Source organism: Eretmochelys imbricata, chromosome 3 (genome assembly GCF_965152235.1).
Source record: "Eretmochelys imbricata isolate rEreImb1 chromosome 3, rEreImb1.hap1, whole genome shotgun sequence".
Taxonomy (NCBI): Eukaryota; Metazoa; Chordata; order Testudines; family Cheloniidae; genus Eretmochelys; species Eretmochelys imbricata.
In genome coordinates, this window is record NC_135574.1 from 203967434 (window position 1) to 203989860 (window position 22427).

General features: G+C 39.4%; 1 protein-coding gene across 4 annotated transcripts in view; it reads right to left on the reverse strand.

Annotated features, from left to right (window-relative positions):
- MCM8 (minichromosome maintenance 8 homologous recombination repair factor) overlaps positions 1 to 22359 on the reverse strand; it is a 29242-nt gene extending 6883 nt beyond the window's left edge. For 2 of the 4 annotated variants that reach the window (XM_077814101.1, XM_077814104.1), the window contains exons 1-16: positions 22300 to 22359; positions 21481 to 21612; positions 20212 to 20359; positions 19928 to 20002; positions 18353 to 18435; positions 18049 to 18198; positions 15877 to 15980; positions 15178 to 15376; positions 12418 to 12503; positions 8703 to 8854; positions 7199 to 7397; positions 6244 to 6274; positions 5749 to 5889; positions 2605 to 2746; positions 1545 to 1740; positions 1064 to 1283 (exon numbers count right to left, since the gene is read on the reverse strand). In XM_077814101.1, the coding sequence (XP_077670227.1) occupies positions 1064 to 1283; positions 1545 to 1740; positions 2605 to 2746; positions 5749 to 5889; positions 6244 to 6274; positions 7199 to 7397; positions 8703 to 8854; positions 12418 to 12503; positions 15178 to 15376; positions 15877 to 15980; positions 18049 to 18198; positions 18353 to 18435; positions 19928 to 20002; positions 20212 to 20359; positions 21481 to 21501 (1947 nt within the window). In that variant the 5' untranslated portion in view covers positions 21502 to 21612; positions 22300 to 22359. Of the gene's footprint in view, positions 1 to 1063; positions 1284 to 1544; positions 1741 to 2604; positions 2747 to 5748; positions 5890 to 6243; positions 6275 to 7198; positions 7398 to 8702; positions 8855 to 12417; positions 12504 to 15177; positions 15377 to 15876; positions 15981 to 18048; positions 18199 to 18352; positions 18436 to 19927; positions 20003 to 20211; positions 20360 to 21480; positions 21644 to 21827; positions 21953 to 22299 lie in introns of those variants that run through there. The other 2 variants (XM_077814102.1, XM_077814103.1) reach the window with 2 other exon arrangements.
- Positions 22360 to 22427: the final 68 nt, after the last annotated feature.

Consider the following 22427-nt stretch of genomic DNA (forward strand, 5'->3'; position numbering starts at 1 on the left):
CTTTTAACCATACTCTCGCTCTTTTCTTTCTTAATAGATTTTAGTTTAGTTAATAAGAGTTGGCTGTAAGCGTGTATTTGGATAAGATCTGGAACATTCATTAACCTAAGAGGTAATGTGTCCTATTCCTTGGGATTGGTACAGTTTTTTTATATGATGAATAAGATTTTCATTAATCCTCATCATATCTGACTTGGGTGTCTAGGTGGAAGCCTGAGCCTGCGTTACTTTAAGGGAACTGTGTTGTTGACTTCTGAGTAACCAGGGAGGTAATAAAGAAGCTGTTTTGTGCTGGCTTGGTAAATCTAAATATTGGAATATACACCAGCTTTGGGGTCTGCCCCATTCTTTGCAGCTCACCCTAATTGAATGAGCTCACCTGGCTCCCCTGGGAATCCAGTCAGAGCCCCACAGACATCAACAGGTCCCCACCCACACAGTGTTCACTGCAGGATCAGGGCTAAAGACAGACACACCAGGGAAGAACCAAACAAGGAGGCAGGTGGGACAAGTGAGAACAGGGTAAACAAAATTATATGGTTATTTGGAAGTTAATCACTTACACTTGTTTTCATTTAGGAGAGAAACCAGGGGTGAAATGGGGGAGGAGAATGTAGGACAAGACAGGGAGTAGACAGGTGGAGAAGGAGAAGAGAAAAACAGAGGGAGTGGAAACTGGAAGGAGAAACCGGAGGAGGAAGGCGGGAGGAAGGTGAGGAAATCCACAAAGTAGCATTGGTAGATGTAGGAAGAAACCACCATCCCCAAGAGCAAAAAAAAATGTAAAACTTAAAAAACTGAGCAAAATCTGAGCCTCACCAGGGTGGGACGGTGTAAAGGTGGTTCCGGGGGACTAGGCTTGCCCCACCTTCCCACCATCCACCCTGCAAGAGCTGCTACTGCAGGCAATTGGCAGGACCTGTGGAGCATAGGGACTTTCTATAGACATCCCATGGCTCTTTAAGGCTGGAGTTGGTTTCCCACATGGAAAGTGGAAGGGGAAACTGCTGAGATCCAACACCGGGGGAGATGAGCAAAAGAAAATGGAAGGAGAAAATTCTACCTTTAATTTTTCTGATAATGGTTTAGCTGAGACTGCTTCAAGGATGGAGGTGTTTGAATCCTGTGTGTTGGTGCGAGTCACTACCGCGCTGCTGTGTACTGCCTGTTTTCCAGCTCGCATTGCCATCACATGCTCAGAAAGCAAATGGTCATGATCTTCATTCGGAGTGTCCAGCAGGATAAATACCAAGTCAAACCTGGACAATAAGGCACTCCCCATTCTAGAGAAAAATAATACATTGCTTATAAAAACAGACACAATGGAACTCTAGAGCAACTTTACCTATTATCCTGCTTCACAAGTACGACTCAAGAAATAAATCTGTGTTGACAGCTGAAATGAAAGCAATATTATAATAAAACCTACCATCATCTTCCAGGAAACTAAAGTGCCATTATTCACAAACTGACTTGACAGAAAACAAAACAAAAAACAACTTCCTCTTGCAAGCCACATAATTAACATTTCAAAAAGTGCTTACTTTAAATTCTCAGAGACCGTTTTGGCTTTGTTATAATGTCCCCCAACTGGATTTGCTGCAGCAATGATAGATGTCCTAGCTGGCAAGCTGCAAACAATGCCAGCCTTAGCAAGGCTGATACTTTGCTGTTCCATGGCTTCCAGCAAAGCTTGGTGTTGGCTTCCCATCTTATCAAATTCATCTATTCCACAAATACCTGGAAACATAATTAACATAGAATAAAAGGTATCAGAAAACACACAGGTCAATGTCCAAATATATGCCACTGATCCAATACTGCACCTTGAGCCTAATCCAAAGTCCACTCATTGCAATGTTCCCCTCAGCACTGTCAGCATGGCTTGCCTCCTTTCCATGCTGCCCCTGGGACTCTACTGGTGGATTTGTAAGTCTGGAGGGTCAAGTATTAGAGGCAGGGATCAAACTGGTCAGGCTCTCGACAGCTGTCTGGGCATGCACAATTTTCTGATGACTCCCAACTTGCACTCCAGAATCTAAGCTTTCATTTAAAAAAGTTGGAGCCAAGATTCTTTATTAAAAAAAAAAAAAGGGGGGGGGGGCGCGCCTAACTAAGGAGCCTGTCTTTCAGAAGTGCTAAGCACCCAGCAGTTCCCATTTAAGTCAACTGACATGCAGAAATTTTGAAAATCTGGCCACTTAAGCACCTAAATAAAGGACTTTCTGCAAATTTTAGAAGCCTAATTTTACGCACCCAATCCTCACCAAGGGGGACCAAGTCCACAAAGACCACTGGAGTCTATCAGGGTTTCCAAGACCCAGTAAGAGGAAGCCAAGCTGGAGGAGACCAGCAGAGAATAAGGAATCACACTTTGAACATTTGCACAAATTTCTTAAGATCCTATGCTTAAGAATAAAGTTATTTAAAAAAGAAAGTTAGCCTCAGATCTGTAGTTAGTAGTAGCATCATACATATGTTAATCCTAGACTCACTATCCCAGTGCTAGGATTTCAAATATTATTTGGTTTGAGGGAAAATCTGAGCGAAATGTTTAGCTAAAAACATTTGTCCATTCAATTTAGTTGCAGTTTAGTGTGTTACCTTGATCTCCAAGCACCAGAGCACCAGCTTCCAAAGCAAAATCCCCAGAGGTACTATCTCTAGACAGAGTCACAGTCAAGCCAGAGGTAGTGGTGGTGTTGCCACAAACATACACACCGCGAGGAGCAATATTGCAAACTGCCTGTGGAAAACAATCACACTTTTTAAAAAAGTTACAGAACCATATTATGTGGAGTTGTAACTTACTCATACTAGACAAATACCACAAATGGGAAAAAATTTATGTGTTTGACCTTTTTTGCTATTTTCAATTTAACGTGAGTCAATAGTATAATAGTTATTAACTGAGTACCCCTAGAGAGATACATCCAGAACCGCAGAAGGTAGGAAGCATTTTTGGTTGCGTGCTTGGGGTCAAAGTACTATCTGCTAGGTTATCGTAAACCTTGAGACAATGCGACATGACATGGATTTGGATGTACTAGATTAAGGTGCTGTAAGGGTTAATTAGATCACCTATATTAGAAAGAATTTTATATTGATATTATTTTTCAAAAACAAAGCAGTGCAGACTTAAGCAGATATTAAAAAAAACCCACCCAAATACAGCATTCATCACTGACATGCAGCCACATCACATAGCAATTGCCAGACTGGAGGTCCGTCTGGCCTAGTACCCAGTCTCTAATTGTAGCCAGCACCAGATGCTTTGGAGGAAGGTATAAGGAGTGCTCCCAGAAGTAAGAGTGGGATGTGGGATTATCTGTCCCCCAAACAAGGTCTCCTCATGGTCTCTAATAGTTAAGATACTGTCTCAACCTTGAAGCATTAGGTCTCTACAGAAGTTTGAGAAAAGTGAAAAAAAAATACAGCATAACATTTCTCCAAGTTTCCTTTTCCATGTGGGAAGGCAGACAAAGCAATGGCTCCAGTTAAATTTGGCTAGTGCACTCCAGTTAACACCACTGCTCTTTTCCAAAGAGCCTTTAGTGCCAAGTGACCAGCAGTTTTTTTTTTTTTTTTTTTTAAATAAAACAAGGCAGCACAAAGCTACAAAATGTTCCTGAAGATTATGCCAGAACAATATTTGTTCAGCACTGACTCCAAGGGAAAAGTGTTGACTATTGGACCATCAGCACCAACTACTACTGAGCTTTGGTTTTTCCTAGAAGCTTTTCCACAAAAATTCTGATCTGGACAAACCTTGCAGTGTGATCTTGTCATATCTCAGAATGGCTGCAGGCCAACTTTTTGTGAATGACATCAAAGTATTTAGTAAAGAAAGAGAAAACAAATCTTTCATTGTGTGCAAATGGACTGCTTCTTAGGGTGAAACAGGAACAAGTAGTTTAAATATTAATTTAAAAGCCATTTATGCAAACTTGGCTTAAGTATTCTAAACCATCATCACAGCTGTGCCAATAGTAAAAATTAATCATGCAATTGTAAAAATTAATTGCGCAATTAAAAACGTAATTGTGCAATTAAATTGCAATTCATTTTTTTTAGTTATTCATGTGAGTTAACTGCAATTAATTGGCAACCCTACTTTTTAAAACATAAAACTTTGTGCCGGCTAGTGAAATATTTAAAGATTACTGTAGAGCTCACTCAGCTCTACTTAGTCTGAAAAGGAGCACGTAAGAATCATACTGATCAGAATGTGATTTGCAAATACTGTTAATAGAATAAGGTACATGTGACAAGATACTGCTCTCAACAGAAGATGCTTTTAGGGAGAAGGACACCAGGAGAGGGGAGCAAAGAAACATGTATTCCGTTATACTTACCTCTCCTTTAGTTCCTTCTTTGAATTCTACCTCTATCACTCACATGTTCTAATTTTAAAGATTCACACATTATCTACCTCTTTTCTGGATTTCTCGGTCAACACAATGTTTTCCTTTTATTCTGCTTTTCTATCATGATTCTTCTCTCTCATGAGAGATTTATGCCAGATAGTAACTGAGGTCATACACTTTAGAAAGTAAAATAAGTGCATATTATCAGTCCCACAGAAAATGACTTTTTCCTGGCAATAGTACTTAAAATTACTGCTTTTCCATCTTAACGCAATTTCCTGAAAGTAACATGTTATGAAAAACATGAAATGATATCAATAGTGCACATTTTAAAAATCTGCAAAAGCACCTTAGAAATATGAGAATTCTAAATGAATGTAGCAATAATCAGACTAACTCCTCTTAGATAACCACTGAAGCAATGTCATTAGGACCTGTGTGTCACTCAAAAATACTGTCAGTAGATTTACCAAAAGGTCTCAGATATGGCCCATGACCTTCTTATCACAATAGGCTGGGCGTTCTGAATATGACCATTCCTCAAAAAAGTAACTCCAACAATAATACTTTGTGATTCTATGGGACCTTCTGTCCAAATATTTCAAAGCCCTTTTTACCACGGGTGTACTCAAACTCAATAAAATAATTGTTGCAAACTACGTATTTTATTCCCTATTTGCAGATGTGGAAACTGAGACATAAAGAGATTAAGAGGGAGATTTTCAATTAAATTAATATTGGAGGTCACTGAGAGCTAGATGCCTAACTGTTGTTTGTGCCATTTAAAACCTCTCAAGTGATTCTCCCACGGTCACACAGGGCATCAAAGGCAGAACCAAGAATAAAATCCAGGCTTCCCAACTCTCAGTTCTGTGTCTCAACTACAGGACCTTCCTTGCCCTCATTCATTACATAAAAGCATACCATAGAAGTGACAGATATTCAATTTGCATGAGTTATACTGGCTGCTGTACTCAAGTCACCACTTGCGCACTTATCGATGTCATTGTGACAAATGAAAATAAAATGAGATCCCTTCCGAGATAAATATAAAATACATATCACAGAACAGAAAGGTTGTGCAATTATCTGGAGAACTACTGATGTTGAACAGTGAATGTCTAAATGAGAGTATGACAAAAGGAGAAAAATGTGAGTGTTCGTTTTAGTCAGAATTCACAACAACTAGGGACAAAAACGTGGGGTTTAGTAAATTATATACTTTAAAGGGAGACTTTCTAAATTATATACAAAGGGACAGTCTCTCACTGAACGAATGGTTGCGTGTAAGCAAAAGACTAAATAGAAAGGTTTAGAGTTAAAGGGAAAAATGCATTCTCTCTCCATTAGCTAAGTTTAATAGTAGTAAATGAACCCATACTTGCAACATTTGACTCTTTCCTAATCCAGGATCTCCAACCACCAGAAGATGAGGGTCTCCTCGCACTGGAATTCTGTTTTTGTCATCCACATATTTTTGGCATCCTCCAAACAATGCCAGCGCCAAACCTGCCTTTACAATCTATAATGGTACATACAAATGCTAGTCAGCATTAGACAACAGCTACCATTACTAACAATTGCTTCATAGTAAATTAAGACACAGAAAGAAAACATTGTGTCCTGTAGATAAAAAAAGTTACAAGGGACTGAACTCCCACCATTACCCAATGCACTACTTATTTCTCATTTGGGGGTTTCTATGGGTGTTTTGACACAGGAAAAAGAAAAAACAGTTTATGCAAAAATAAACTTTTAAAAAAGAAATTCATTTTTTCCACCTCGCCAACCTTTAAAAGGTCTTGGAAGTTTACTGAGGCAAATTTGTAATGGAAGTTTGAATTTAGAATGAAAGCAAAGTTCTAAAATTACTTACCTCATGGCCATAGATAGTAGGACAAAGTGAGCTGAAAAACCCAAGACATCTGACATTAGTATGTGATTAATAGAAATCTCTTATTACCATTTGTCCCATCTCAATTACAAAACTAGTTTCTCAACAAGTTCCATAGAAATTCACTTTCTTGTCTAATTCCCAGCAAAACCAGGGTTGTTGGGTTTTTTTTTTAAATGCTCTATCAAAGTTCTTGAAATTTCTGGACACTTAAGCATGCTTGTCATCATAGAGAGCAGTACTCCACTGAAATCTGTACACACACAAATGAGAACCTGTTACACCGTGGTTGCTGAACCCACTCATATCTGGAACAGAACTACTTTTAATCATCATAAGTCTATTGCTCAATTGTGCTGGAGTATGAACGAGGTCTTGTATTCCACGGGTTTAGCTGCAGCATCCTGGAATCCTCCAGTGGTACTGCATGGTCTGTTTCATGCCCGCAGCTTGGCTCTCCTGTCCCCTCCCCCAGTGCTGCTCCATAGGCAGAGCATAGAAAAGAACCATGCAAGATGTGCAAGCTGCTGAGGCAATGGTCTCAGACATCTAAAAATAAAGAGTGTAGCAGTTGAAAAACAGGGGAAAGAAGAAAGGCAGAAGGAAAGAGATACCACAGGAGTGAACACGTGTATGCACTTATTTTAAGAACAGTGTTCTTTTGAAGTACAATATTTATATTCCGGGGCAAATGAAAGTTCAACAACAACTACAAATATATTTGATTGACTTCACCTCCCACCCTTGGACTAAAAGAGGGATATAGGCACAAGTACACAAGGGTGTACTTCATTTAAGTTACTTGTCCCAGATGGACTGCTTCGGAGGGATCAAGATGTAGGATAGCAAATAATGAACCACACACTTGAAAGTACCAGAAGGGAAAAGCTGTGGTGCTTTTATATCTAAATTGCTAGAGGTGTGAGAGACAACATACTTGACAATTAGCTTGAAAAGATTTTCCTCAGCTTGAATCTCTTGAACAGCATAAAGATCTTTAAGTGAAAACTCCATGCATACTCGGTGATTAGTCCCATCTTCAGAATTCATTACTTTTTGTCCTTTACCGTTGCTGACGGAGTTTGCCTCAATGTACAACAGGAACATACATTTGTCATTTTTGTTTCTAGATGCTCCTGTTAGATTACAAAGACGGTCAAAAATAGGAAGCCATGTTTTTATCTAAGTATTGGAGTTATGCACAGGTAGTGATTAAAATAATTCAGAAATATTAAAATCCATGTGCTAATTAAAACTTGGGACATATTAGTAATGATAACATATAGCAAATTAAAAGGTCTAACCCATGATCACAGTTCCTGAATACTAGAAGATATATCCCTTGAATAATTTAGGGGAAACTATTTTGAACAACTGCTTCCTCAAAGCCTGATAAAAAGCCAGAAAAAGCTTCTGGTGACACATTGAGATTCAGAGCTTTATAAAAGGGAAAAGAATGTTGTTTAATTTACTAAAAGTTCAGCACATACTCAAGTGATTCGCTGGATCAGGGCCTGAATGAAATGCAAGATCAATTTTATTCTATTCGAAATTTTAACCTTGGAAACAGAGAGAGCATTGTGCCTCTCTGAACATTCTAAGTGTCTTTAGCCTGATCTACTATAAAATTAAACAAATACACTATTTTATTCTTAAAACAATTTTTTAAAATAAAAATCTTGTAGCAGAAAACATAGAAAAAATGTTAAAGATACAGATAGCGTTTAATTTTTAACAGAAAATTACTGATCGGTTATAAAGCACCATGGTTCACCAACTGATTATGACAATTCTTTGTAACATTCTCAGTTAAGAGCATTTGTAAGGTTTCTTCAAGCAGAGAGAAGCAAGCCATGAAAGAATGTGCAGCCATAACAGGTCCCTTAATATTTTTTATTTATTTATTTAAATAACCTTGATAACCACCCCCTTCAAATGAAAGATAAAAAGCGTCATGTGGCTAACCTCAATAAGACTATTCTAGAAACAAATCTGGAAAATGGAATCCATCTGAACACCTTGTTTGCTTTACTCTGGACAGAAGATCTTTCTATCCAACTGACTTTCTAGAACATGAGAAGCCTGTACTGATAGTTGAGACACAGTTCCTCATCCTTAACAGAGCATGAGTGCTGCTACAAGACATACCCACTGCCGACTGCACAAGAGTCAGTTAAGGTCAGGGGATGTTAAGGTGTACACTGCTCTCCTCCCAGTTGCGTATTTTGTCCTCTCTTTTTCACTACAGAGCCTTATCTGTTCAACAGCTTTCCCCTATACATTTTACTTATTTCTAAAAAAAAAAAAAAATGCAATGAATAAGTGATACTTTAGGCTTTGAGAGAAAAATCAGTAACTAGAGAACAAAGAGTAATCTTTTGTTTAGCATTGTGCAAGATTCAGAAGGCGATAAGAAAAAATTCAAACCAGATGTACTGTACCTTCTTCGGTGTTTGACACCTTAACAATTCCTGTGATCGTGACCATATCTCCTGGGACACAGCTGTCTACAAGATCCTGAATCAGCTCACATTCTATTGTGCGAGGAATTCGACCTGCTTCTCGCTGATCATCTGACATGAGTTCCTGAACCCTAAAATACAAACAGCATATCAAAGACCAGTCTGCAGTGTTTCTGTTTAAGTTCTTATATAAAAGTCCTCACATTTATGCTTCAAAGCAATCATTTTTGATTTGGTGAGAAGGGAGAAGACAGACTGATAACATTGGAAATAGTGCTGTTAAAAGAAAATCAGGAAATTCCAAAAGTTTTAAGTGTTTCCAGGACCAGAGACTTAATAAGTACTTCAATTTTTCTTCTGCAAATACTTCAAAGCATATTTCCAAAGAACCCTAACTTTATGAACTCTAGATTAAAACTGTCAATTCTACAACTCAGTGAGGTCCAATTACATGTAAATTCAAACTGTAAAAATGTTTTCAGTAATCTGCATGAGGTGAGCAGGGAAATGCTGATGACACTAATATTGTGTTTTATTTTCATCCTCTAACTTAAAAAAGGGTTTACAGCAATTGGCTCAAGTGTTCAAAAAAAGTCCATATTAGAGTGACGACAAAGCAAACATCATCCTAAAGGGAGAATTTTGGAGGTGATTATCAGAGAGAGAAATCAGGGTTATAGTTTTATGAATTTTGCCAGTTTTACGGTAGTAGTCAAGTATAATCTTGGGTTACAAAACAGCCATGTTGGTTTTCCTACCATCACAGCTTTATGTGGACAACCCTGATGTTTTTCCTGATTGCAGCCGCCACATGCTACCAAAATACAAATAATAAATGATAATTTGCACTGTAGGCTACTGTAGCTCTTCTATACTTTCCAACATAGAAATGAGTTACACTTGCTTCAGTTTTCAGAACAACAGCCGTGTTAGTCTGTATTCGCAAAAAGAAAAGGAGGACTTGTGGCACCTTAGAGACTAACCAATATATTTGAGCATAAGTTTTCGTGAGCTACAGCTCACTTCATCGGATGCATACTGTGGAAAATACAGAAGATCCACAGTATGCATCCGATGAAGTGAGCTGTAGCTCACGAAAGCTTATGCTCAAATAAATTGGTTAGTCTCTAAGGTGCCACAAGTACTCCTTTTCTACTTGCTTCAGTGAATTTTCTTTCCCTTCTAAATATGTTTACATTTATTTATAAATATATATATCCATCCTTTAAATATTCTTTTCCCCCAGTCTTTATCTATCATGTGGAATATTCATTTTATAACCTTCAAAATTAAATACACATCCTTCTAAATGCAGGAGCCAGCTCCCCCTAATTTCAGCTTTTGGGGGAGAACAGAGGGGAGAAAAGCAATTTTTATACGTTATTGCTCCTCCATCCCCCAATCCATAAGTCTTAATTATGACTTGCTCCCAACCCCTTACTCCTTCAGGAGGGCAGCAGTAAAGTCACAGAATGGCTGGGTAAACCTTGAGGGCATAACACCCCCTAAGCCTTACAGTAGTTGCTATCACCCTCTGCAGATGCACCAGCACAGTTGCACTTTTCCTGAGAGGTGGGAAGGTCCCAGAGCTCAGGTTCCAACTCAAGCCCAGAAGTCTACACAGCAATGAAACAGCCCCCCAGCCCAACCCCACGAGCCAGAGTCAAATAGCACAGGCCAGCTGCAGGTTTTTATTTGCTGTGTAGACATACCTTTCGAGTCTGCTTTCAGGCTCAGCAACTGCATAGGAGATAGCCCCCTTTCACAAGTAGGTTTGGAGCACACTAGCTTGTGAAAGAGTACTGCATCCCAGAACACAGGTGCTGCATACTAATAGGAAATGCACCTATCAGTCCCAGCAGTATGGCTGAGGCTGGAAGCCAAAGCAGGCAGGCAAAAAGTGGCTCCCTAGAGCAAAGGCTGCAGAGGAGTTGCATGTGAGGCTTTTTCTTGCTTGGGATGGGGAAGAGACCAGCTCCTGGAAAAAAGTGGAGCAAACTTCCTGTGCCCTGAAAAAGAGCCCACAAAGATTACCAGCTGAGACAAGCAGAAGGGTCATTTTGGAACCAAATTTGAATCTTTTGAAGCATTTCCTATACTCTGTATTTCAGGTAAAGCAGGAGATCTGGGAACCACCTCTGGCTACTATTAGGAGGCAGTCTGTACTGTCAGTTGTGTTGTGTTCCTGAAGGAGAGACATAGCCCCTTGCCTGGTGATTGACAGGTCTGATCCTATCTTTTCAACTTCACAGCAGAGGTAGAGCATAAGAATAGAGAGCCTGAACAAGGAAGAATTTATTTTAGTCACCGAAGTGAACAGGTAGGACTGATTATACATAGGGAGCAGATCTGTTGCTGAGCAACAAGGTGACATTTTCACAGTCTATTTTTATAGTAGTAAAATAATAAAATTTTTTGTTTTATTTCATAGGTCTAAGTCAGACCCTTAACATTGCTGTAGTTTTTGTAGTTTACTATAAACAGGTTACATTCTTTTAAAATGTGTTACTTTAAAAGAAGGCAGGGTTACAGCAAGTATAAAATATGACTTCTGAGACACTATACGGATATTAGGAAGGCACAGGATATCCAGTTACTCAGTCCCCCTGATAACATCCATCTGTCAGATTACCACAGAAGTTGTCTAACAATGGAGGTACTGTACCAAAAGAGCCACAAACCCACAATGCAAACAAATTAGGACACCAATTCTGCAATATATACACACACACACTTAATTTTAAACACACACACACACACACACACACACACACACACACACACACAGAGAAATCCTGGCCCCTCTGAAGTCAACAGTAAAACTCCCATTCACTTCAATGAGGCTAGGATTTCACCCTGAGTAGTCCCCACTGAAGTCAACCCACAAATGCAAAAATTCAGCCTTGCTGGAATAGGGCCGAAGAGCTTTTCCAAATACTGTGCTACTTAATTTTACATCTGTTCTAAAAAAAATTGTAAAAAATCAATTTCAGAAATAGTTTTGATTAGTTTAGACTAGAAGGAACACTTGACATTTATATTATTTATTTCTACTGCAGTAATACCTAAGGGCCCAATTTTTTCTATTCTTGTACAAATAGACAAAGCCAATCCCTGCCACAGATATACCTTAAATTGTGAGCTATTTACTTGATTGATGTAGAGAGCAGAAAAATAGGGAAACAATTTAAATATCTGTACTTTATTCCTGTTCAGGTTAGCTTGTGTTTTTTCAATACAACTTTAAACCAAGATTTTGACACTAAAATTCAATACAACTCATTCAACTTTCTCAGTTGACAGGTGTCATGTAACAGCACCCTGCTAGCCAACCACTGTGATGTTTTCCTTACAACTCATTCATTACAGAAGGTACTTTATAATGGATGTGATCACATTTATAGAATGGATGCAATCATGTTCATAGCATGACCTGAAACAGTTCACAGTGAAGCCATAGTCAAGATAAGAAGAATTTCAATGAACTTATTATACTGAGTAGGGACAATATATAATATGGAATAGTGCTTTGGTGAAACAATTATTTTGTAGCATATTCTTTTGATCAGTGCTTGTTTTTACACAATGGATAATATGAATAAAAATGCACATTTGCTTTAGTAATGTGATATCCTTTCAAATCTGTTAAACTAAATTTGTTTGTGAAAGGATCAGACACTTTAAAGTTGCTTACTTAATAGACTGCCAGTCCACCGTAATTGTTAAAGGAGAGCTTCTATCTGCGGCGAACGATCGTCCATGGCACTCAGGCAGAGGACACTGTAACAGTATTAATTCGTGATCAGGATTGATAAAGAAAATTATGCTCTTTATTACAATAGTTTAAGGTGCCTTATTTGATTTTGAAAAACAACAGTACTCTGTGTGCAGCTCATTAGTAGCATATAAAAAGAAAACCTTCAGTTAAGCTTAGATTAGGGATAACAACTGGCATGGGTATAATTAACGGAAGACTGTCACATAGTCGTTTAAACACCTAGCATTAGAATTCCCCCCATCCTCTTTTTTCCACGTTTCTCCTTCATTTCAGATACAACTTTAATGGGTATAGATCAGGGTTAGAATCATGAATCATAGAACTGGAAAGGACCTCGAGAGGTCATCTAGTTCAGTCCCCTGCACTCAAGGCAGGACTAAGTATTATCTAGACCAAGTATTATTATCCCTGACAGATGTTTGTCCAACTTGCTCTTAAAAATCCCCAATGATGGAGATTACACAACCTCCCTAGGCAATTTATTCCAGTGCTTAACCACCCTGACAGTAAGGAAGTTTTTCCTAATGTCCAACCTAAACCGCCCTTGCTGCAATGTAAGCCCATTGCTTCTTGTCCTATCCTCAGAAGTTAAGAAGAACAATTTTTCCTCCCTCCTCTTTGTAACAACCTTTTATATACTTGAAATGTTATCATTGTGTCCCTTCTCAGTCTTCTCTTCTCCAGACTAAACAAACCCAATTTTTTCAATCTTCCCTCATAGCTCATGTTTTCTAGACCTTTAATCATTTTTGTTGCTCTTCTCTGGACTCTCTCCAATTTGTCCACCTCTTTCCTGAAATGTGGCGCCCAGAACTGGGGACACAATACTCCAAATGAGGCCTAATCAGCGCGGAGTGGAGCAGAAGAATTACTTCTTGTGTCTTGCTTACAACACTCCGGCTAATACATCCCAGAATGATGTTTGCTTTTTTTGCAACAGCGTTATGCTGTTCACTCATATTTAGCTTGTGGTCCACTATGACCCCCAGACCCCTTTCCGCAATACTCCTTCCTGGGCAGTCATTTCCCATTTTGTATGTGTGCAACTGATTGTTCCTTCCTCAAGGGAGTACTTTGCATTTGTCCTTATTGAATTTCATCCTATTTACTTCAGATCATTTCTCCAGTTTGTCCAGATCATTTTGAATTCTAATCCTATCCTCCAGAGCACTTGCAACCCCTCCCAGCCTGGTATCATCCACAAGCTTTATAAGTGTACTCTCTATGCCATTATTTAAATCATTGATGAAGATACTGAACAGAACCAGACCAGAACCGATCTTAACTCCTAGGCACTAGAAAAAAAAACCACAATGTTAATACTGCATCTTTTGTGTCTGTTATTTTTATTTTCAGGTCCCTTCAGAAGAGAAAACTTTGCACTTGGTCACATAATAATACTACTAGACAGTTACCTCATTATTATTTTGTATATATGTCTTGTGGGGTCTTAGATCAAGGTAGGAAGAACAACAAAACTGAAATACAAAATCCCGGAGAGAGCTGGTCAAAAGTTTTCTGTTGGAAAATGCTGATTCAACAAAATCAAAATGTTCTATGCAAACATGTTGGTTCCATCAAAACTTTAGACAGAAACCAAGTGCCTGGTTTCCTGGAAACCTGCCCGCCCGCTGCTCCTTAGTTCCTTTACAGCCTGGCAGACACCTCATGGAGCTGGTGAATGTGGTATGTCTTCACAGCCAAAACAAAACTAAAAACAACAAAACCTCACAGCAGCAAATCTTAGAGCTCAGGTCTGCAGACTCAGGTTGGCATTGTGGTGCTCAAAATAGCTATGTAGACATTCTGGCTCAGGCTGGAGCTCAGGCTCTGAAACCCACCACTCCTCCCTGGGCTTCAGAGGCTGAGCTCCAGCCCAAGCATGACTGTCTACCTGGCTCTTTTTAGCACCACAGTACAAGTTCTGTGAGCCCAAGTCTGTAGACCCGGGCTCTGAGAATCACTGCCGCAGGTGTTTGGTTTTTTGTTTTGCAGTGTAGACACACCCATGGGCTCCTCAGGCTCTGCAGCTGGCCAGCTCCTGGGCTGCCTCCTGGGCAGCTCGCCAGCCAGCCAAAAAGCCTGTGGTGGGCAGCCAGCAAAGTGAAAAAAATCTATTTGGTAGTCCTGAAAGGGATTTTCCAGAAAAATTTCATTTCCGCAAAAATATTTCAATATTTACTTTTCATCCCAATTTGGGACAAACCTTCCCCCCATGAAACATTTCAAATTTTTCACAGGAAGGGATTTACATTTTCCAGCCAGCTGCAGTCCTAGATAAAATTGCCCAATACAGTCAGAACACTGACTAGCCCTTTCTAAAATGGGGTGGGAATGGGTTCAGGGAGGGGAGAAGAGAGGAATTCTTTTAAATTTGTGGAAGTTTCTATACTTTTGGTTTTCCATTTTAGTGGTACCCAAAAATCAAGGAAACTTTTTTTTTTTTTTAAAATACCTACCTCATATGATGAAGACTTACAGTAACATTGGGATATACAGTGATTTTTGTGGGTCAGTAACTTATTCTAACTTTGCTGAAGTATTAAATCCATTTCATCCCTCTTTAAATCCTATAAACTACTTTTTAAAATCTAAACACCACACGTGTTGACAGTTTCCAAATACAGGAGATAGCAAAGGGGAGGAAGGTTTTAAGATATAAGTATTTTAAATTACCTTTGTGGGAAGGGTATATTTTCCATCAGGCAGAGGAAAACTCTGAATATACCCACATGTGCTGCATATAAAGGCCATCTTGGTGCATAGAGGCTTAATGTTGCTGACACGCACGACAGTGCCACGCAGGGCAACATACTTCCCATAACAATTAGCCCGAACATTCTTCAGTTGAGTCAACGGGTCATAGTTGTACACCCTACATAAAAAGGTTACCACACAACTTTAAAACTCATTACCTTTAAAGAACAAAGAATCTTGTTATCAAATATGCATGTATGTACTAAACACAAAAAGAGATACAGCCAGAGGAAAGGTTTTATCAACAGAAGACAAATCTAATGTTTTATTGCAAATCTAACCTCTCCCCAGAATACATGACACAACCATTAACTCCTATTACCCTAAGAGGAAGTGAAGGCTGCCCAGTCAAATTCTAATGTTCAGAATTCCCAAACTATAAAGAGAATACATAGCATACACACACATACATAGCAAACACTCTTAGGTTCCATTTACTCTATAGAAACTACCATATATGGGGACCCTGTAATAACACAGTAAACCCCAGCCACGGTTTAACACATATTTCAGTCTTGCAGCACAGAAAGGACCAACATTTAATGGCAATTTTCCATGAGAGTTTCTTACTTTCTCTGGGCAAATAAATCTTTCAAATTAACACAGAACATCCTTTACCTTGCATGAATATGTGGCACATTTATTATAGGTTCTTCATCAATTGGTAATCCTTCTTGTTCCTGAAGTTCAGCTGCATACCTTTCCAGGTCCTTAGTTAATACCTAGATAGACAAGAAAAAATAAACACAGGCTCAGAAGAACCAGCTTCAAGGAACGGGTAATAGTATTTGTTGAAGTGGGAGTTTTTACGGTGTTCTCCTTTAACATGCTGCTCTCCTCCCTGGGTGTGGCCTGATAGTTCATTTGCAGTTGAGTTTTGCTACCTTATCCTGCAGTTTTAAACCTCTACACAACTCTGCAGAAGGTCTCATTGACTATTAAGCCCAACCAATGGGATTATTTTACTGCTTTTGCGCTTTTCCATTTGACAACCACAGATTTTCCTTTCATATTTCACATGGATCTTAAATTAACATCTTTGTTTTTAATAAAAAAAAAAAAGTAACGCATTGTAGCCTTATCAATGGATTGGCGATTGTTTGATTAATCTCTGACTGCAGTCATCAAAAAAGGTTTGGTCTCCTGAGGACTACAGCATCAGGAATATTATCCGCATCACTAAAATAAGAGACCCTACAACCACATGATAAATCATTCCAATTTGTCACAAGTCCCTTCATTAACAAATCCACTAAGCAGATAAACAATCCCATAACACTGAAATATGATAGTAGATAGCGCAAAAGTGTTTAGCCCTAAGATTTACATTGCTCACATCTCCCACTGGGAGATCCTAGAGTGCCAATCATCATCTTCCTCCTCCTCCTCATCGTCGTCGTGATAATCCCCTGTGGCTGTCATCTTGGCATCACCCAATGCATCTACTCCCAGCACACAGGCAAGGCAACACCTCTTCATTCTGAGTTATGCTTATGCCTGCTGAGATTCATACATATGCATATAGGTTCCAGCTCCCTTCTCCTTATCCATACTTTCACACCCCACTAATTTAGGGGTGTTCCATTTCTCATTTGCTATGCCTTTAGCTCCCCTTTTTCTCCTTAACATCTATGCCAATGGGATATCACAGCAACTTGAGGTTATAACAGAATCCTGCAAAATGTTACTATCTGGCATCTTGCAGTATTAAATGGCACATTGCAGCATATTTTTCAGTCTATTGCTGCATAGTTTCCAGAACATCAGCACTTAACACATCTTTCACTGTAATCTTACACTTTACTAGTACACGGTTATCTACCTTCCGGTCAACTAATCATGCCAACCGGTTTCAGGCCTCAGGCCTTGTTTAGCTAAGCTGAATATCTTACAGGCCTGAGGACGATAGGCTCACTGTTACTTATATTTCACCTCTGAAAATACTTGATATCTTTTTTTCTTGGCTACTGCACAGAGTAACCTCGAATTCTAAACTATGTGCATGTACGGATACCATTAATCTCAGCAGATCTGTGAGTATATTTGCTGCTACTGCAGAACCAGCGTAAGATGGCTAGCCTTTTTAAAGCAAAGGACTGAGAACCAGGAGATCTAGGGTCTATTCACCGTTTTCTTATGAGCTTCCTGTGTGACTTTGAACAAGTACTTAAACATCTGTGACTCCGTGTCCCATTTTAAAAAATGGGAATAAAAAAAAATAATGAGGTATAGCTCACTAAACCCAAAGTATTATCAAGATATGATTTTGTAAGACGCACAAAAATGGTGGAGAGAGGAAGACGGTTTTTTGTTTGCTTGTTTTTCAGTGAAGCAGTAGATTGTTATAAGTCAGAAAACCTACATATTTAACATTTGGAGGACTTACTTCTTCTACTGCTACTCATAACAATTGTAAATTAGGTAAAATTTTTGGCCCAGGAAACTTGATGCATTAAATTAAACTGTTTAATCTTTAAAAATGAAGGCCTCAATCCTGCAAAATTTACTTGGGGTTCACATCATCTTTTGAAAGCCGCACACTTCAGAACTACCAACCTTTAAGAATAAACTAATTATTTAAAAAGTCACTATTTCTAAATTTAATAAAGAGTTTAAAGACACCAATTGAAACTTTCGTAGTTGTAATAATTATACGTTTGTTTCTGGTTAAAAACCCTTCTAACAGTGAGCACTGGTCTTCTGTATAAATGTGGATTAAAACTTAAAGTACAACCCATAATTACACAAATACATCCTACTACTTAACATCTATTTGAAGTCCATATTTACCTGATGTATTGCCAAACCCATGCAGTCCAATATTTTCTGAGGCATATCCCTTATATCAGTAGATATACTTGGTATCAATTCAATTAACTCTTTATCTTGTATCAGCTCTTTGTAATCCACAAGAATACTCCCTTTTCTTTCTATTTCATCCTACAAAACATTTCAAGTTATAGAACACATTTCACGGAGATAAAACAAAAGGTTTTGATTAATATTATTCTTGAGATATTGTAATTGAAATATAGACCAAGAAAATATATACAGATCTATTATGCTATTGTAGCAACAGTTGTGGGTGTCTTACCTTATCATAAAGTTCAATGTGACGTGTAAAAAACTTTTCAAATGCTTGAATCTTCTGGACAAAAGGAGAGCTGTCATCAAACGCTAATCAGATACACTTCGCATTAGTAATTAACCCAAAGATAAATATCTACATCAATACATCATATGCTTTATTTGTAATTAGAAGAATTTATTATAGAAACCAATTCATCCATTAAAGACATTGATTTTTTTAAAAAAATCAATAAGGGTATTTATTTAAATAATCCTTTTATGAGGTTTCTTCCACATACACTTTACCCTCCATGGTTTTTGCACCTTTCTCTCAAGCACAGCCACCTTCCTTCAGAGGACTGGATACAATAATTTCTTGAGTTTATCACAATACAATTAGAGTTAATGAGACAGAAAAGAAAGGAAGAGAAAGGAAAGTTAGGTGGGGAAGGGATGCCAACTGTACCAACTTGTAAGACGTGGACCTATAATAAGATATGGTCATAGCAGGTCTTATGCCATCATGATGATGTTTTGCAGCATTTCACAGGACTGGTAAAATAGGTTCAGGTTGCCTTTCCTAGAAAGGGTGATATTTTCCCCATTATGTTTGTGCGCCAAGATTGGGGAATGTCTCAGTAATACTCCTGTTCTTCTAAGTTAAGAACTATGAGCTAGGATGATGTGGGATCAATCCTCAAAGCAAAGGAAGTAAAATTTAATGGAAGGGGTATTTTAATGCTTCTCAGTTGTGGGGTGCAGATGGTTGTCCATGTGGGGGACTATCATGAAGCACGACCAACAGAAGGCTGATGGTGAGGCAAGCACGACCAACAGAAGGCTGATGGTGAGGCATTACAGTAAGTAATTGCATCTCCAGCAGACCGCAGATTTACTATGATTTGTGAACTGCAATCCGATTGTTGAGCATCAGAATTTCTTCAATATTTTGGCTTTGGTTTAACATAGTTGGATGAAGATGGAGCGCATTTTACGTTATACAGCACTCATTTCCAAGCCTTGGCTCACACAGAGATTGCAAGTTGTTCATTTGCATTTGTTTGGATAGGGGGACTATGAGCAGTAGATAACACTTATCCCCTGGCAATACTGGCCAACAGTCCATCTAATTTGGAGATAGAGTTCTTGCGTGAGAGTATGCAAGTCTTTCAGGATCCGTATACACTCCTGGATCTTCTCCATTAGCTATCGCGGTATTTCAAAGCTGTTGTCACAGCAGCCAACTCAAAGGATCGTGGAGTGCAACCAAGACCCAGAATCACTGGCTTAGATGGAAATCACAAAGCTACTTAAGATTAATTAGAACTTCAGATAGGCAAAGGCTAAGATTGCAAAAAAAGGGCAGAAAAAAGGAGGATTTGCTCATGTCTCCCTCCATGTTTAGGGGACCAAATTATTTACATTTTTAAATTACCATCTTCCTTTACTGCACCTTAAAAAAAAAAGTATTAAAAAGGGTCTAAGAATGAACTGTAATGTCACTCATTTCTTCAACCCTCTAATCTATTTTCCCTCCTATAATACACAAATCTAGGAGGAAATGGGAGGTAAAATATTTATTCTAAATTATTTAATATACCTTCAGAGAAATAAAGCTTCCAGCCTTTATACGGAGTAATCTGGTCCAGTGTGGACTGAATTAATCGAGGTTGTGCTGAAAAGTATGAAAATAAGATTGGTTAAAGCAGTGTAAGTACAGTAGCATCTCAAACTTCGTCAGTTGCGGTTTAGAGCACTGGTAAGCAAACAGCTGCAGCTATTGCACACAAGAGCAGGTAAACACGCACTGCTACTTTAAAATGCTCTATGATTGGATTCTAGCATCAGAGATTAATGATAATCTGTTATGTAGAACCAATTTACCAGACTCAGACTTTCCAGTGTTTCTTTTCCAGTCTCTTCCTCCATCTCCTCTTCCTCGCCATCTTCCTCTCCAGCCTTGAAAGCCACCTCTTCCTCGTCCAGACCCTTTACCTCTTAATTCGTTACTCATGTTACCATGTGACTGAATCTGGAAATTGGATTAAACTGATAGGATAAGACTGTCAAGGAAGATTTATAGTAATAATTTATGATGATTAGAACAATTTAACCAAGAGTTATTAGTATATTGTCATTCATTTTTTAAAAAAAGAGAGAGGACCAGCCATATGTGGAATGAGTTCAGGATCCTCCCTTCTCAAAACAACAGGTGATGGAAGTACAATTGGCTACATACTCACATTGGATGTGAGGTTAACTCCATCAAATTCTATAAAACATTGGCTGGCTGCCCAGCCTCCTCATGACAAATAAAGATTGCAAGTGCAGAATGTATTTTTTCTCATTTATACTCTTTAGTGATTTCAACTAGAGTTGGAATTTATCTAGGTTCTCAGATACCATGAAGATATGGATCATGTAAGTGCCTCTCTCTTATGCAGATAGGTTTGGGGAACAAAGAGCTGAATCTAAGCAGCGTTTCTCAAACTTTTGAAAGCTGAGCCCCACTTCAGAAAAATGAAATTAACTGTTCCTGTCATGTGCTGCTAAAAGTCTACACATCTTAATTGATACATCTTCAGTACCCTTCCAGCTAGTCCTGTGCACACACACCCAGCCCCACCATGCAGACACAGGGAAACACTGCTATATATTTTCCTAATAAAATATTTTTTCTCCATTCTTATATGCTTTGATGAGCAGTAAATAGATAACAACATTGACATCTAAGGTAGCACCCATTGAAATGCATGGGACAATTCACCCCTCAGGGCTTTTTTCAGGCTCTCTGCAAACTCAGGCAGATGTATCAGATAATTACATTTGCTTCATGTTTTGAAAGTTTTCTTTGTGACCACAACAGCTAGAAAGTGGCTTTTTTTTTTTTAAATGAAAACTGGAACTCTGGAAAACAATTTAGAAACCGGTCTGCTCGCTTCCATTCCGAACAAATCTGTCGTGACCCATCCTACACTTTAAGAAACACTGATCTAAAGTCAGAAGATCCTGTTATCCTAACCTAAACAGAAGACAAAGGCTAGGCATCTTTGTTCTAGTAAACCACATGGACAGATAAATTCACGTTCCTAAATCCTGTGACCAGATGCTCTTAAAATGAGAATTGAGATAAGGAAAGAAGTGTTCATTTACCATGGACAGGAAAGTTGTCATACAGGAACATTTACTAACCGGTTTTCTTATCACATGGCCATTACTTGTAGATGCCTCGTCACTACTTCTCCTTTAATCCCTAAGAATATTTACCCAGATGCTTTGTTACACCTGCAAATAAAATAAGTCTATTTAATTGCACAAACCACGACCCCTTGTTGCCTCCCATCTGCAGCATGGCCAACTCTCAGTTTCGCCTGGAGGAAAATGATCAGGTGAGAGTTTCCGGGTTTATCAGTGTAAGGGTAAGGCCAGCTGAACCACGGTAACACAGGTGCTTCCTAGATGGATGGAACAGTTTTCTTCCGGCAATAAAGATAACTCACCTCTCTGGCAGTTGCTGGGTGAAGGGAAGAATCATCCGCCCCAGCTGTGTCCACACAAGGGGGTGAGGTGGGACTGATCACAGTGCTCAGGGCACAGGCTTTTTCCACGGCTCCCAGCAAGGTAGCTAGATTTAGGTGCAGGCCAGGCCTGTTAGCACCCGAGGCTAGCCCCCATCTTTGCCCAGGAAGAAAGGAGCCCGAGTGCGGCCCCAAGGCTCCGAACCAACCCCCCAAAGGACAGAGATCTGATCAGTAAGATCCCAGCATTCAGGCCGGGGGCTAGCCGCCAAGCGGGCACCAAGCAGAGGCCTGGCGCTGGCGGGCTGCTCCCAGCCCCAACGCGATGGGGGCGCCGCGGCGGGTGCCACAGGCCGGCAGGCGCTGCTGGCGGAGTAACGCGCGTGTCCCACGCGGAGCCCCGTCCACAGCGCCCCCGCGTCAGGCGAAGGACATGTAGCGGCCCAGAGCTCACCGTAGCGCCCGCTGTGCCAGGCCAGACCCATTGATACGCCTTAGCCATTCTACTTTGGCGCCAACCTTGTGTTATTTCCGCTTCCGGTAGTAACACCAATCATAGGGTCGATGCCCCGCCCCACCACG